This window comes from Chiloscyllium punctatum, chromosome 4, assembly GCF_047496795.1.
Source record: "Chiloscyllium punctatum isolate Juve2018m chromosome 4, sChiPun1.3, whole genome shotgun sequence".
NCBI lineage: Eukaryota > Metazoa > Chordata > Chondrichthyes > Orectolobiformes > Hemiscylliidae > Chiloscyllium > Chiloscyllium punctatum.
This window is the reverse complement of record NC_092742.1, coordinates 11,615,987-11,631,935: the sequence shown is the minus strand read 5'-3', so window position 1 is coordinate 11,631,935 and position 15,949 is coordinate 11,615,987. Positions and strand designations below refer to the sequence as shown.

General features: G+C 39.1%; 1 protein-coding gene across 4 annotated transcripts in view; it reads right to left on the bottom strand.

The window, feature by feature from the left end:
- rps6ka5 (ribosomal protein S6 kinase, polypeptide 5) overlaps positions 1–15,949 on the bottom strand; it is a 252,857-nt gene that overhangs the window by 13,287 nt on the left and 223,621 nt on the right. For all 4 annotated transcript variants that reach the window (XM_072568072.1, XM_072568075.1, XM_072568073.1 and 1 more), the window contains 4 exons: positions 12,359–12,529; positions 7,983–8,174; positions 1,895–2,054; positions 618–781 (listed from right to left, as the gene is read on the bottom strand). In XM_072568072.1, the coding sequence (XP_072424173.1) occupies positions 618–781; positions 1,895–2,054; positions 7,983–8,174; positions 12,359–12,529 (687 nt within the window). The remainder of the gene's footprint in view (positions 1–617; positions 782–1,894; positions 2,055–7,982; positions 8,175–12,358; positions 12,530–15,949) is intronic.

The following is a 15,949-nucleotide window of genomic DNA, read 5'->3' as shown; positions in this document are numbered from 1 at the left end:
CAACAACTTGCATTTGTGTAATGCTTTTGATAAAGTAAAATATCACAAGATGCTTTATGGGGAAAATAATTTGACACAGACTACATAAAAAAGAATCAGTCAAGTGACCAAAAGCATGGTCAAAGGTGAAGTCTTTAAGGAGAATCTTAAAGGAGGAAGAAAGCCAAGAAGTTTATGGAAGAAATTTCAATATTATGGCAGCAACAGCTGAAGGCACACTGCCAATATAGAGGGCAGCTTGTGCTGGGATTGAGGGGGCTGGTGTATAAGTCAAAAGAAATCGGGAATGTGCAAGAATTGGAGGAAGGCAGCGTTCTTGTGTGGTTACAGAGATGGGGCAGGAGGGGGGAACAAGGGAAATTAGGAAGATGAACAAGGATGAGAATGTATGTCAGAGAACATATGCCCTCTGTTAAAACCTCTTCATATTTGTTTCTGTAATAACTTATGCACTGGCAGTCAATTCCTTCATTCTACTAATATTGTCTATGTATTTCCCCTTTCCAAAAACCTTGGTAGAGTATTGTTTGTTAAAGGAATTATGTAAATTCTGTTTCATAGGCAAATTATGAACACAATGAAAGGGAAGTTAGAAATGTTGTCAAATGTTTCCTTACATGAAATGTTGCTTTGACATACGTGTGGACAGAAACACCTGAAGAACCAAGAACGTCTGGGGTCATTAGTGGATTGGATGATAACTGACTGCTGTCCTGAAGCCATTCATTGAAACGGAGGCTCGACATTTTAATCCGCTTGTTTGGATCAACAGTCAGCAGTCCTGTCAGTGAAAAATACTGATTTTATAAGCAAATCACTATATGGTGCCACATGATATGGTGGTGAGATATACTGATGATCTATCATTATTACACAGTTATATTTACATTAGCTCCTGTAACACAAAGGCAAAATGTGGGCTATGTATTACTAAAGAATTGAAGGAACTTTTATTACGTATCCTGGTATTTACGCATGTACACTGCAATCACAGGACTTGCTTCCCTCAGCTTGCAAAAGCATGCTGCAAAAGGACAGATGGAGCCTGAGAGCTTCATGCCTTGAGGTCATATAGGAGAAAGTGGTGACTGCAGATGCTGGAGATCAGAGTTGAGAATGTGGTGCTGGAAAAGCACAGCTGGTCAGGCAGCATCCAAGGAGCAGGAGAATCGACGTTTTGGGCATAAGCCCTTTATCAGGAATGAGGGGCTAATGCCTGACGAAGGGCTTTTGCCCTAAATGTTGATTCTCCTGCTCCTCAGATGCTGCCTGACCTACTGTGCTTTTCCAGCACCACACTCTCAACCATGAGGTCATATGCCATGACATCCTCAGAATATTTCTTAAAAGTATATTGCTGTGAGACATAACACAACAATGTTCCCAAATTCACAAATATTTAACAAATAACCTAAACTTGCCGAATCAAATAGATCAGGTCCAGAATTCTGTTTGGCACTCAACAATTAGAAATTTTAAAAAATCTTTGAGATACATTTCTTGCTTTCTTTCTCCAGTTCCCAAAATGAGTGCCACTTATTGTGGTACAGTTCCACTGAAGCCCAATGAGCTCTCTTTCACATCTCAAAGGTAAAGCTGACAGGCTTGAGTATGGTCAGAGGTGATTTGTCCATGAGAAGCCATCTAGGGAAGCTCCATTTACTGCAATGAGGCTTTAACTATTTGAAGCTAGAATAAACCTGAGGACATTCTCACCGATCTTTGATGCAATATCAATATTTGCAATAATGCATCATCAATATTCAGTGACATTTTAGAAAATGAATTGACAATTTCATATTCAAATCTCAGATTAAAATCTAACTTCAACAGGATCTATTGAGTGATAGGGAGAGGGGCCCAGCTGCAAAAAGACAATTATGCTTGCTCTTACCTTGAATCAATTCCTTGGCCTCTTCTGAGACGTTTCTCCAAGCTTCACCTTCAAAAGAAAAGTCCCCTTGTTTTATTTTCCTCATGATTTCTTCGGCACTGGTGGATGTTAATGTCTTTTCCTCACATTGGAATGGTACTTTCCCTGATAACATGGTATACTGTCAGAGGTAACAACAGTCAGAAATGAAAATGCACTGAGGTTAAACTCTGAAAGGAGAAATCTTTGCTTAGCCACTGCATATGTACTTAGGTCCTTAGGTCCATAACATTTTATTGCGGAACACAACCTTTTAAAAATAGGCTGCAGAGCAAATATTAAATGCTTTCCTTTAAGACAGTCAGCTCCCCTCCAAATACAATGATCCCCCCGTTCCCCAACATCACTTTGTAGAATGGATTTTCTCATTATTCTCTCACCAAATTATTAAATTGCTGAGACATAGAATACACTACTACAAAGAAAGGTGAAGAAAAAAAAAATCTATCCTTAAGCTCAAAGTAGGGTCTTCAATCTAAAGAAAGAAAGTATGAAAATATGGGGGCAAGTTGATCATGATGGATGGGAAAATACACAAAAAAATTGACAATAGGCAGACAATAGCTACGTTTTAAAAAATACTACATGGTCCAGAACAGATACATACTTCTTGAAATTATGAACACACAAAAGAAAATCAACCCTAATTATTGAAAAAGGTCAAACATTGCATTAGATAACATGAAGTGGCTTATTAGGATGCCAGAAAAAGTGTTAAGCTAAAGAATTGAGAGCAATTTAGAACACAGCAAAATCAAGAAACCAGTTTAAAAAGGGAAAAAAGAACATATATACAAACTAGCAAGGAACATAAAGGCAAACTGTAAAAGCTTCTTTACATATATTAAAAGGAAAGAATTAGGGCAAACATAGACCCGTTACCAGTGGGGAGAAGAGACCGATAGTAGAGCACAGGGAGGTTACTTTATGCCTATCTTAGAAACATAAAAATATAGAAGATAGGAGCAGGAGGAGGCCATTTGGTTATTTGAGTCTGCTCCGCCATTCATCACAATCATGGCTGATCATCCAACTCAATAGCCTAATCCTGCTTTCTCCCCATAATCTTTGATCCCATTCACATCAAGTGCTCCTCTAACCTTCTCTTAAAGACTCAGTGCTTTGACATCAACTACTTCCTGTGGTAATAAATTCCACAGGCTAACAATTCTTTGAGTGAAGAAATGTCTCCTCACCTCCATCCTAAATGGTCCACCCCAAATCTTCAGACTGTGGCACGTGGTTCTGGATGCACCCACCATTGGAACATTCCCCCTGCATCTACGCAGTCTAGTCTAACCTAGTAATCTCTCCTCATACATCAGTCCCGCCATCCCTGAAATCAGGCTGGTAAGACTTGGCTGCACTCTCTCTCTCTCGAGAGAGAGCAACAGCATCCTTCCTCAGAAAAGGAGGCCAAAACTGCACACAATATTCTCGGTGTGGCTTCACCAAGGCCCTGTTTAACTGCAACAACACATCCTTGCTCCTGTACTCAAAACCTCTTGCAATGAAGGCCAATATACCATTTGCCTTCATGCTTACCCTCAGTGACTGATGCACAAGGACACCCAGGCCCCACTGCACACTCCCCTCCCCAATTCACAGGCATTCAGGTAGCAATCTGCCTTCTTGTTTTTGCATCCAAAATGAATAACCTTACATTTATCCAAATTATACTGTATCTGCCATTGATTTGCCCACTCACCCAAGCTGTTCAGATCATATTGGAAGATCCTCATCACAGTTGACCCTCCCACCCAACTTGGTATCATCTGCAAACTTTATGATGTTACATTTTGTTCACTCATCCAAATCATTAATATGTATTGTGAATAGCTGGGGTTCTAGCACCGATCCCTGTGGCACCCCTACTGGTTACTGCCTGTCAATTTGAAAAGGATCCATTAATTCTTTGTTTCTTCTCTGCCAACCAGTTTTCTATCCATCTCAATACACTTCCCCAATCCCATGCACTTTAATCTTGCACAGTAATCTCTTAAGCGAGACTGTGTCCAACACTTTCTGAAAGTCAAAATACATCACATCAATTGGCTCCCCCTTGTTAACTCCACTAGTTACATCTTAATAGAATTCCAAAAGATTTGTCAAGTATGATTTCCCCTTCATAAATCCATGCTGATTCTATCTGATCTTGCCACTCCTGTCTAAAGTCCTTGATAATGGATTCAAAAATTTTCCCCACTACTGACATTAGACTTACTGGTCCATACTTTCCTGGTTTCTCTCTACCTCCCTTTTTGAATACTGGAGTGACATTAGCTACCCTCCAATCTGCAGGAGCCATACCACAGTCCATAGAATCCTGGACGATGACCACCGATACATCCTGCATTTCTGGAGTCACTTCTTTGCATATTATGGGATGTAGATTCTCAGGCAGTGGGGATTTACCCACCTTCAATCCCCTCAATTTTCCCAGCACCATTTCTCTACTAATGTTGATCTCCCTTAGTTCTTTCCTCTCACTAAATCTTGCATCTCCCAATATTTCTGATTTGTGTCCTTTTTGGTGAAGACAGAACCATAGTATATATATTCAGTTGCTCAGCTATTTCTTTTGTTCTGTTATATCTGTAGAAGACCTACATTTGTCTTCATCAATCTCGTTTTCTTCAATTACCTAAAGAAACTCTTCGTGTTAGTCTTTATGTTCCATACAAGTTTACTTTCATACTGTATTTTTCCCTTCTTATTCAATCCTTCGCTCCTTCTTTGCTGAATTCGAAACTACTCCCAATCCTCAGACCTATTATTTTACTTGGCCGATCTGTGTGCTTCTTCCTTGGATCGATCCTCTCTCTAATTTCCTTTGCAAGACATAGACTTGTGCCGGACAGGAATAAACAGTTATTGCAGTGATCGCATACATTCCTTGAATGTTGCCATTGTCTACCCACTGTCATCCTTTGAAGTAATTCTCCCCAATTTATCAAGGTCACATCTTCATAGTTTCCTTTATTAAGCACACCAGTCTTCACCCATCTCACTCTCCACCTTGATTAAAAAAAAATTGTATCATGAAATGGTCGCTCATCCCCAAGGGGTCACGCACAGCTGGATTGGTAATGATTCCCTTTTCAATACACAGTACCCAGTCTAAGTTGGCCTGCTCTCCAGTTGGTTCCTCCATATACTGGTCAAGAAAACCATCCCATTTATACTCCAGGAATTCCTCCTCTGTGGCATTGTGGCTAATTTGATTTGCCCAATCTGTGTGCAGATTAGAATCACCCATGATCACTGTTATTCCCTTATCATATGCATCTCTAATTTCTATGTTCAATGCCATGCCCAACATCAACAGTGCAGTTTGGGGGTCTATATATGACACCTACAAACATATTTTGCCCTTTGGTATTTCTCAACTCTACCCATATAGACTCCACATTGTCAGTGCTAATATCATTGTGAATAATACCACTTCAACTAGCAATGCCCTTCCATCACCTTTTCCTTTTATGTCTGTCGTTCCGAAATACTGAATACCCTGGGATATTCAGTTCCCATTCCTGGTCACCCTGAAGCCATGTCTCCGTTATCCCAATTATATCGTAGCCGTTTACAACTATCTGTGTGATTAGTTCATCCACTTTATTGCAAATGCTCCACGGATTAAGGCAAAAAGCCTTTAAGCTTGTCTTTTTAACATTGTTTGCCTTGCTCCTAATATTTTCCTCAATAGCCCGGTTGGAATTTTGTCCTTGGTTTCTCTGCCTTCCACTTTTTTTTTTTTTTTTTTTTTTAGATTCGATTTACAGTGTGGAAACAGGCCCTTCGGCCCAACAAGTCCACACCGACCTGCCGAAGCGCAGCCCACCCATTCCCCTACATTTACCCCTTACCTAACACCAAGGGCAATTTAGCATGGCCAATTCACCTGACCCTGCACATCTTTTGGACTGTGGGAGGAAACCGGAGCACCCGGAAGAAACCCACGCAGACACAGGGAGAATGTGCAAGCTCCACACAGACAGTCGCCGGAGGTGGGAACTGAACCCGGGTCTCTGGCGCTGTGAGGCAGCAGTGCTAACCACTGTGCCACCGTGCCGCCCTTTTCTATTGTTTGATTTTGAACATGCTTCCTCCTTCACTGACTCCTTACATTGGTTCCCAGCCCCCTAGAATATTAGTTTAAACTTCCCCAACCACTTCTCAAAAAAAGATACAGAAAATCTTCCAGAAATATGAGGCAGCCACAGAACTGGTGAAACTGAAAAACTCAAAAGAATTTTACTTGAGAAGTTAATGGACTGAAGGTTGATAAATTCCCTTAACTTCACATCAGAGTGTCAAAGAGGCTAGGGAGATACTGGATGTATTACTGGTTATCTTTCAAAATTCTATAGATTCTGGAAAAGTAAGTCCAATATTTAAGAAGGGAAGAAGGTGGAGAATGGAAAGTTAAAGGCATTTAGTTTGACATCAATAGTAGAGAAAATGCAGGAATCTATTATATAGGATGTCACAACTGGACATTTGGAAAAGAATGGCAAATTAAAACAACATCATCACGGATTTATGAAAAAGAAATCGTGTTTGACAAACTTGATTTTTTTTGAGGATGTTAATGTATTATTGATAAAAGAGGACAGTGGATGTGGTATATTTGGGTTTTCTGAAGGCTTTTGATAAGGTCTCACACAGGAGGTTAATAAATAATTTAAAGTGCATGGGATTTGGGGAAATATACTAGTATGGATTGAGAATTACTTAATAGATAAAGAGTAGAAATAAACATTATACTCAGCAAGGTAGGCTGTTAATAGTGGGGTACTGCAAGGATCAGCACTAGATCCATAATTGTTCACATTCAATAGAAACAATTTGGGTGTAGGATCCAATAGTAATATTCCCAAATTTGCTGACAACTCAAACTGGTTGGAGGTTGTAAGTAAATTGTGAAGAAAATACAAGAAAGCTTAAACAGAAACTGGGCAAGCTAAGTGAATGGACTAGAACATGCTACATAGAATATAAAGTGAATAAATGTGAAGTCATTCACTTTGGTAGAAAAAGACGGAAAGGCATAAAAGTAAGAGGTTAGGAAATGCAGGTAACCAAAGGGACCTGGGTGTCCAGGCTCATGAGTTAACATGCAGATGCAGCAAGTAATTAAGAAGACAAGTGACATATTGGTCTTCTTTGCAAGGGGAGTTGAATACAGGAGTAAAGTTATCATATAACATAGGACAGTACAGGCCCTTCAGCCCTCGATGTTGTGTTGGCCTTCTATCCTGCTCTAAGATCAGACTAGCCTACATATCCTTCATTGTACTAACGTCCATGTGTCTAAATATTTGTGTACCGCCTTAGTGAGATCTCACCAGGACTACTGTGTACTGTTTTGGTTCCCTTACCTCTTGCCAGAGAGTGTGACAGAGGTTCCCAAAGTTAATTATTAGGATGTTGGGATTATTTTAAGAGGACAGATTGAGGGAACTGAGTCTGTATTCCCTAGACTTTTGAAGAATAAGGGTGACATTTCTGAAACTTATTAAACTCTTGCAGAGCATGACAAAGTGAATACAGATATTTCCCCTGGCTGGTGAATCAAACCAATAACATAGTCTCAGGGTAAGGGATAGGCCATATGGAGGAGCCTACTTACTCAGAAAGAGGGGAATCTTTGGAATTCTCTACCCCAAGGGCTGTGGAAATCCTTAAGCATATTCAACATAAAAAAAATCATAGATTTCTGGAGCCCAATGACATCAAGAGATATGGAGATAGTGTGGAAAAATGGCAATGAATTGGATTATGAGTCATGCCTAACTGAATGGTAGAGCAGGCTTAAAGGGCTGAATGATTTTAATGTTCCTTAATAGATAAGAAAAGCAAAGGGAATATAGATAATTCAATCTTAGAATTGATAGTGTGATAGGCTAAATTGCTAATCATTTAATTTTGTGCTGTAATCTTTCAAGAGCTGATGTTTTAATTAGGATCTATTTTATATGTAGGGAATAATAAGCAACTTGCACCAGGTATCCCTGGTATATCATCATTTACCCCGCCACCAACTTACCAGGATTACACCCAAACTCCACAGATCACAGGATTCGTCGTAACCATCATCCTTCAGTAATTCAGGAGCTGCGTAATGTAATGTAAAGCATGGGGTCTTCAAAGGCTGATTATCAGGAGGTTTCAATCGTGCAAACCCAAAATCAATGACTTTAATTTCTGTGCTGTCACTATCATCAGCGTATAATAAGTTCTACAGAACAAGAGTTGGGGTGGGGAAAATAGGAAACAGGGTTATTAATAAATATCATCACTTGTAGCTACAAAATGTTCTGTGAAACACTGAACCATGCTACCCTTTTTATAGTGTGTTCCTGTAAAATGTTTCATTAGATTAGATTATTATCTGCAAATGAGGATCAATCTTTGTCTTTCTAAAAGCTGACAGCAAACTAAAAATACCAATTACATCAGTTTTTTTTCTGCTACAAAATCATATGGCAAGCATCTGTTCACCTCAGAAAGCTAAATGTAAATCAGATTAAGTTGAAGAAATATGATTTATATTCAAGAAGTGAACTTGATAATTTTAATTTGCCAAAACAAAGGCAGTTGAACATTGCCAATTATTTAGCACTATCCCTCTTGTCACAAGGCATTTCTCAATGCTTTAACATACACTTTGTCGCTCATGGGTGCTCTAATTATACTTTTACGGAAGGCCACACACCCATATAAAATCCACTGGGAAGCTCACTTGAGAACTCTATTCTCAACATTCGCTTTTGAGAATTAGGTTATGGTGACCAATGATTATTAGAAAAACCCTTCTGGTTCACTACTGTTCTTTAAGTAAGGAAATCTGCCAGCCTATATGTGACTCAGAACCCATAGCAATGTGGGTGACTCTTAACTGCATTCTGAAATAGCCACTCAGTTCAAGGGCAATTAGTGACGGGCAACAAATATTGGCCATGACAATGACAACCAGATCATGTAAAAAATTAAGAATAAAAAAAGCATGTGTTATATCAAAGATCCCCATCAAGAGCCCAAACAAGAGAAATATTAGAATTTATTTTATTGTCAGAGAGCTGCAGAATTTTACTGTAAATGACAAAGAGTCAGAAAGTAAAATTGTTAGTCAGCCTTATGTCATAGCTATGTTAATATAATGGAAAGTCCCCACAATGTACTCAGTTCTGGGAACACTCTTGCCACAATAATAGTTATTATTACTGGTCTTGTCACATTACTGTCTGCAAATACAATGCAATACCATAGAGTAAGTTCAATCCCCTCTGTATATGTCCCGGCCATGGTGCTGCTCTGCCAAGACAGTGAGTGCCTCTACAACTCATTCCCTTGGGCTCAACTGCCTGCATTCAAAATATAAAGAAACCAAACCACACCAGATAAAGTGGATTTCCAAAAAACTGCCCACAATTAGTGAGCATGAATGCACAATGCAATTTTAACAAGCTATATGCACTAAAGTTCCATGCTATGAAGTGCAAACGTCGAGTATATGGCCAACATGACCTATGCTCATTCCAGTAGGTTAACATAATAAGGGCAATTAGACAGCTCTTTCAATACCTCTGTGTTGTTGCCTACATAAATCTATGCAATTATAGAAAAATAGTTATTCTAGTCAGGAAGTGACAGTTCATTAGCAAAGCTACTGTGTTTACTTGTTAAGAAAATCATTCTCCCTGACCTTCAGACTATTAATAAATCCCAAAATTCACATGATACTTTGTTACTATGAACCAAAGGTACAATTTATTTCTCTGGTGTATAATTAGTGTGTGATATCACCCTATACAGCAAGCAGCTTTTCATGGCAATGAAGTACAGTTATGCAATGGCAATTTGTAGCAGGAAAATTCAGGTCAGTTCTGCACTTGACTGACAGTTGGGAAATTAAATTTAACACTTTATTTAAAATAATGAATGTAAAGCATTGCTCATAATTTTAAAAATGCTCATCCAAAGTATCCAAGAATAGAAGTGAATAAGCAAAGGGAGATTTAAAAAAGAATCAGAGTAAAAATAGATTTGCCACTTTCAATGCCTCAGATAATGTGACTGATCAATAACAAAAGCTAATGATGGGGCTCTGAAACACCTTTGAGAGTTTTACTGTGTTAAAAGCACTATATAACTACAAATTATTACTGTTGTTGCTGCCAATGTTGCCTCAGGAGGGAACCTGACAGCATCTGCTGTGAGTTAAATCTGCCTTTTCACACCTATGTTTTAGATATTTTCAAATCAATCTGTTCAGGCATGTTACTGCACACTTTAGCAGGAGGTTGAATTTGAACCTGGACCTCCTGGCTCAGAAGTAGGGACATGTCCACTGCACCGCACTTACGCTTTTAAACTTTTAACATGGGAAGTTGTTGAAAATGGGAACTAATCAACATTACAGACCAGTTAAGGAGAGCGGGACTAGTGGCAATACAGCAACATCACTGAGCGAGTAATCTAAAGGCCAAGGCCATTGCCCCCACCATGACAGCTGGGTAATAAAGCCAGCCTCAGTGACGGTGGCCATGAAAATATCACTAAGGGTTGTAAAAACTGATCAGGTTCACTCATTTCTGTTAGGGAAGAAAACCTGTCATCCCTACTTGGTCTGGTCTATATGTGACTCCAGACTGACACAGCTGGTTCTTAGCTGCCCTTGGAAATAGCATAGTAAGGTCCTCAGTTGAAGGACAGTTAGAGATGGGCAACAAAGTGCTCACCCCTGTATTCACATCTTGTAAGAAGAAGAAAAAATATCAAACCACAAAGAACTGTAAGTGAACCAAATGCTAATTTCAGGGTCACCATCACTGAGGCTAGCTTTCAAGTCCAGATTTTTTATTTATTGAATTCACATTTCACCAGCTGTCACAATGGAATTTGAACCCATGTCATCAGAGTACAGCCTGTATCTGTGGATTACTAGACCAGTGGCATTATGGCCACTATCTTCTCCAATGTTAACAACTGAACAGGAATGTAAGTTGAAAAGGGCGAATTCAATGTGAATCAAGTAAAGAAAGAGGAAACAAGGGGAAAAGAACAATTGGTTACAAAGGAGAGAAAAGAAAAATAGATGAAAAGTAAAAATAAATTAAATTTACATATTTATACTCTGCAACAATTAGAACCTACAGGAATGAGATTCTACACCTATCAATAGTTAAATTTCAGTGTCAGGGAGGTTGTTTGGCAGTAATTATCACACTGGGAAAAAGATACTTGTCATGTTTCCAGGCACCTTGTAAAGAGACACTGCTTGTCAAAAACAGGCTTGGGAGAAGAGTTATGCATATTATTTTACTAAAGGCAAAGAGGTATACTTTGAGGGAATTGCTATAAGTATAGAGACAGATGAGGAGACATAGAGGGCTTCTGGAATGTTGCAGGAGCACTTGGTGCCATGGGGAACAAACCTATAGAAAGTCAGATTCTTGAAGTCGGAGCAGAAAGAGGCTGGGCATGTTGTCAGTGCAGAGTAAAGAAAAAAACATACAACAGTTTAAACTTTGATAATCACTGTTAACTGCAGAGAGGGCCTGAGGTTAAATCATGAAGTGGTTTGTAGAATAGGACATTTAACAATGGAGCCCTTTAGGTTTGTCCAGTTAAATCATGACTTGCATCACTAGATATTGCTCATCTGCATTATACAACTATATTCACTGGAAGAAGCTTACAGTACCTAGGTAGAATTTGTGTAATTTTCCATTGTGTGAGACTACGTAAAATCTGCAAGTCTGAAGGCAAAGTGTTTCTAACAGTTGTTTATAAATTCAACTTTCCAGTTGTTGAAAGTGAATGCATTCCACAGGAAGGCTTACATAGAAACATACTTGATATAAAATGGTACAGAATATCCTCCATCTGTGTTCTAACCATTATTATCCTATGATTTTTCCAGTTGGGTGTTTTAGTTCTTGAATAATGCAACAAGGAGTTCTTGTTCAGGTTTTGGTGATCACAAACTAGAACAGAAAAATTGTCATTAAATTAATTTTGGATTTACTGGAAAAGTTTCACCAATTAAGAGCAGAATGATTTCACAAGTATCAGAAACCTGAGGTAGAGAGCATAACTCTTCTTCAATACGGTGGCGGAAGCAGAGTCTTTGGTAGCTTTAAATCCGAATTAGATTCTTGACATGTAAGGGAGTGAATGGTTACAAGGAAATGCAGCAATGTAAACAGATCAGTCATGATCTTATTGAATGATGGAGGAGGCTCAAAAGGCCGAGTGGCCTATTCCTGCTCCTAACTGGGATATTTGTATGTAACGACGGAGAATAGAAATGGATATGTATAGGGAGTAGAAAGGAAACTTAGCTTAAAGTCAAATAGACCGGATAAATACACATGTTCCCCCTTCCTTGCTCTATAATGTTTTGAGCATATTCAGTACCTCAGGCTTCAGGTCCCTGTGGACTACTCCCACATCGTGCATATGGCTGACAGCAGAGACCAGTTTGCGCATTATGTAACTAGCTTCCGTTTCACTGAAGTGTTTCTTCTTTCTGATCCGCTCCAGCAGTTCTCCACCTTTCAGCAGTTCCATCACTAAGAATGTGTGCAACTAAGAAAGGAGAAAGAAACTAAAATTAATGCAAAACTCTTTTAAATAAGAAAATAGGGAAAATAGAAGTTCTTTCAGTCACTCTCAATTAATGTGCAAGACATCACTGACTTTCTACACTTTCACAGGCTTTCTATGTAAGAGAAAACAGCCTTTATAATCCGATACTAGAGACTCATTAAAGTATTTTTTTCCCAATTTCATGGATAGTGCACTTGGCATGCTGTCTTTTAAACAAACCAACAAATCACATGACACAAAAAAAATTATGGACTTCAGTTACATGGAGAGACTAACTTTCTCATTGTTACAGTTAATGTTACACGAAAATACTCATTTTATATGTAAATTTTCATTGATGAAGAAGCTGCATTATCATACTGAGGTACACTCCTAATCCATACCTCTAAAACAAACATGTCATTGGCACAACAGTTGAAAAGAAATTAACAATTTTGATGGTTTGAGTATTGGACTTGGCATTAAAGATTTTGTACAGTATGTTTAAATATTTAGAGTTGACAGATATTTGCATGGTTTGGTGTCTTACTGAAATTTAATCAACAAGAGGATTGCAATCAGATTTAACAAAAAGATACAGAGGAGAAAACAATAATGGGAAGAATTTTTTTCTTTCAGGGGATAGTGATGGTCAGGAATTATTTACCCCAATGCGTCAGAGAGGCTAAATAACAGAAAATATTTAAAGTGGAGTCTGATAGATCTTTGAAATATTAGGCCGTTGTTATGAGGAGTTGGCACGGAAGAATTGAAGTCGGCGGTGTATCAGCCATAGTCTTGTTGAATGGCAGGGCAAGAGAAATAAACCTGGTCTCATCTACAATTTAGAAAGCAAACTACTACAGTATGCACTGCTCAAACATGATTTGGTCAGGCCAGGTATTTCAAAATTATGAAGAATTTTGATAAAGTATGGAGCAATTGTTTCCAAGAGGCAAAGGTGTTAGTAACCAGACAAAAATTTGAGATAATTAGCAAATGAACAAGGGAGGGAAGCTTTTTTACATAGCAAGTTGAAATGCATTTCCTAAAGGGTTCTAGAAACAGGTTCAGTAGAAACTTCTTAAAAGGCATTGATTTCTTTTTACGTGACAGTGAAAGTATGCAGGGTCGCACAGTGGCTCAGTGTTTAACACTGATATCTCATAGCACCAGGGACCTGGGTTCAATTCCACCCTCTGGTGACTGTCTGTGTGGAGTCTGCACATTCACCCTGTGTCTATGTGGTTTTCCTCCAGGTGCTCTGGTTTCCTCCCACAATCCAAAAATCTACAGGTTAGGTGGATTGATCATGCTAAATTGCCCATAGGTTCCAGGGATGTGGAGGATAGGAGGATTATAGGGTAGACGGTGGGTCAGAATGGAATGCTTTTTGGAGGGTTGGCGTGGACTCAATGGGCTGAATGGCCTGCTTCCACATGTAGCGATTCTATGACTACTGGTAAACTGCAGAGACTAAATGGACAGATTATTCTTTCAAAACTCTAATAAACATGATTCATTCAATGCCTCATTATTTGGACTACTTTTCTATAATGCCAGGTATAACCTGCTCTCCCACAGAGAGACAGGAGCAGAAAGCGTGAGAGACAGAAAGCTAGCAAGCATAAAATAACATACTGCAGTCACTTGGCAGAGATTGCAGTACTGTAATAGAGACTGAAAATGCAGTTGTAATATAAAGCGAGGCAGGATGAGGGAAGGGATATGGTTCTCAGGATGAATTGCAATGATTTGCTCTTGCACAAAATCATTGAAAAGGACTGGAGACTGCATTTTTGTTTTAAAAAAACAGCACGAAGCAAGTATTTATGTAATGCTAAGTTGAAAATTAATTGGATTATTTATGATAGCTAGATGGAAATGAAATGAAGAAGAAAACCTTGGAAACCTGGTGTTCTTTTAAAATTCCCACAAGCTTTTCAGCTCCCAGTCATAGATTGAACATATCAAGGACACATCTTTACAATAGCTGTACAGTTTGATTGTGTGGGAGTGATACCTCAAGTACTGATACTTACTGATACCAGGGATACCTTATGAAATTAAATCATTTACTGCATCATACAATTATCAAAGTGGACTTAAGAATTAGAAAGCACAGGAGAGGCCCTTCAGCCCATTGAGCCTAGGCTGACCTATTTGGACTAATCCCACTTCCAGCACTTGGCTCATAATGTTGAATGTTATGACCTTTCAAGTGCTCATCCACATACATTTCAAAGATTGTGAGGTTTTCCACCTTTACTACCTTGCTAGGCAGTGCATTCCAGATTGCCATTCCAGATTGGGTGAAATATTTTTCCTTCTAGCTCCTCTAAACCTCCTGCCCTTCACCTTAAAATTATTATTTAAATGTCTATTTAAAAGTTAAACGAATTCCATTAATACAGCCTTTTCTTAAATTGGTTGCTCTCCAAAAGAGTTGCAAACAAGTAATAAATGTCAACCTGATTTGCATAGGATCTGCACATCGAGAAGACAGGAATTGTACAAGCCTTGTGGAGAGGGAAGGCTGAGGTGCAAGGGAGAAAAGAGGAAACAGGAAAAGAGGGAAGAGAAAGGTGGGATAAGAGAGAGGTTGGGTTAGGCAAGGAGGGCAACTTGGAAGAGAGGAGAGAAAGAACATAGTAGAGAGCACAATTAAGTGCATCTCTGCTTAGGAAATCCCCTCAATGTGAGGCATCGCGCCAGTCAATGTAAATGCGTGAGATCATGAGATACAGGAAAAGAATTAGGCCACTCATCTCACTGAGTCTGCAACACCATTCAATCAACCCCATTCTTCTGCCTTCTCCCCATAACCCTTGATCTCCTTATTAATCAAGAACCTATCTACCTCTGTCTTAAACACAATGACTTGGCCTCCATAGCTCACTCCGGCAATGAGTTCCAAGATTAACCAGCCTCTTGCTGAAGAAATTCCTCCTCATCTCAGTTCTAAAGGGCCATCTCTTCACTCTGAGACTATGCCCTTGGATCTTAGTCTGCCTACTAGTGGAAATATTTTCTCCACATCCACTCTTTACAGGCTTCTCTGTATTCTGTAACTTTGAATGGGTTCCTCCCTTATCTTTTTAAATCCCATTGAGTACAGATCCAGAGTCCTCAACTGTTCCTCATACGACAAGCCCTTCAAATGCGGGATCATTCTTGTAAACCTCCTCTGGATCCTCCCCAATGCCAGCACATCCATCCTTAGATACAGGGCCCAAAACTGCTCACAATATTCCAAATGTGGTCTGACCAGAGCCTTAAACAATCCCAGTAGCATATTCCTTTTCTTATACACTAGATATCTTTAAATAAATGCTAACATTGCATTTAACCTTAAGAGAGTCCTGAACTAGGATTCTTAAGTCCTGTTGTGCTTTAGATTTCCAAAGCCTTTCCTCATCT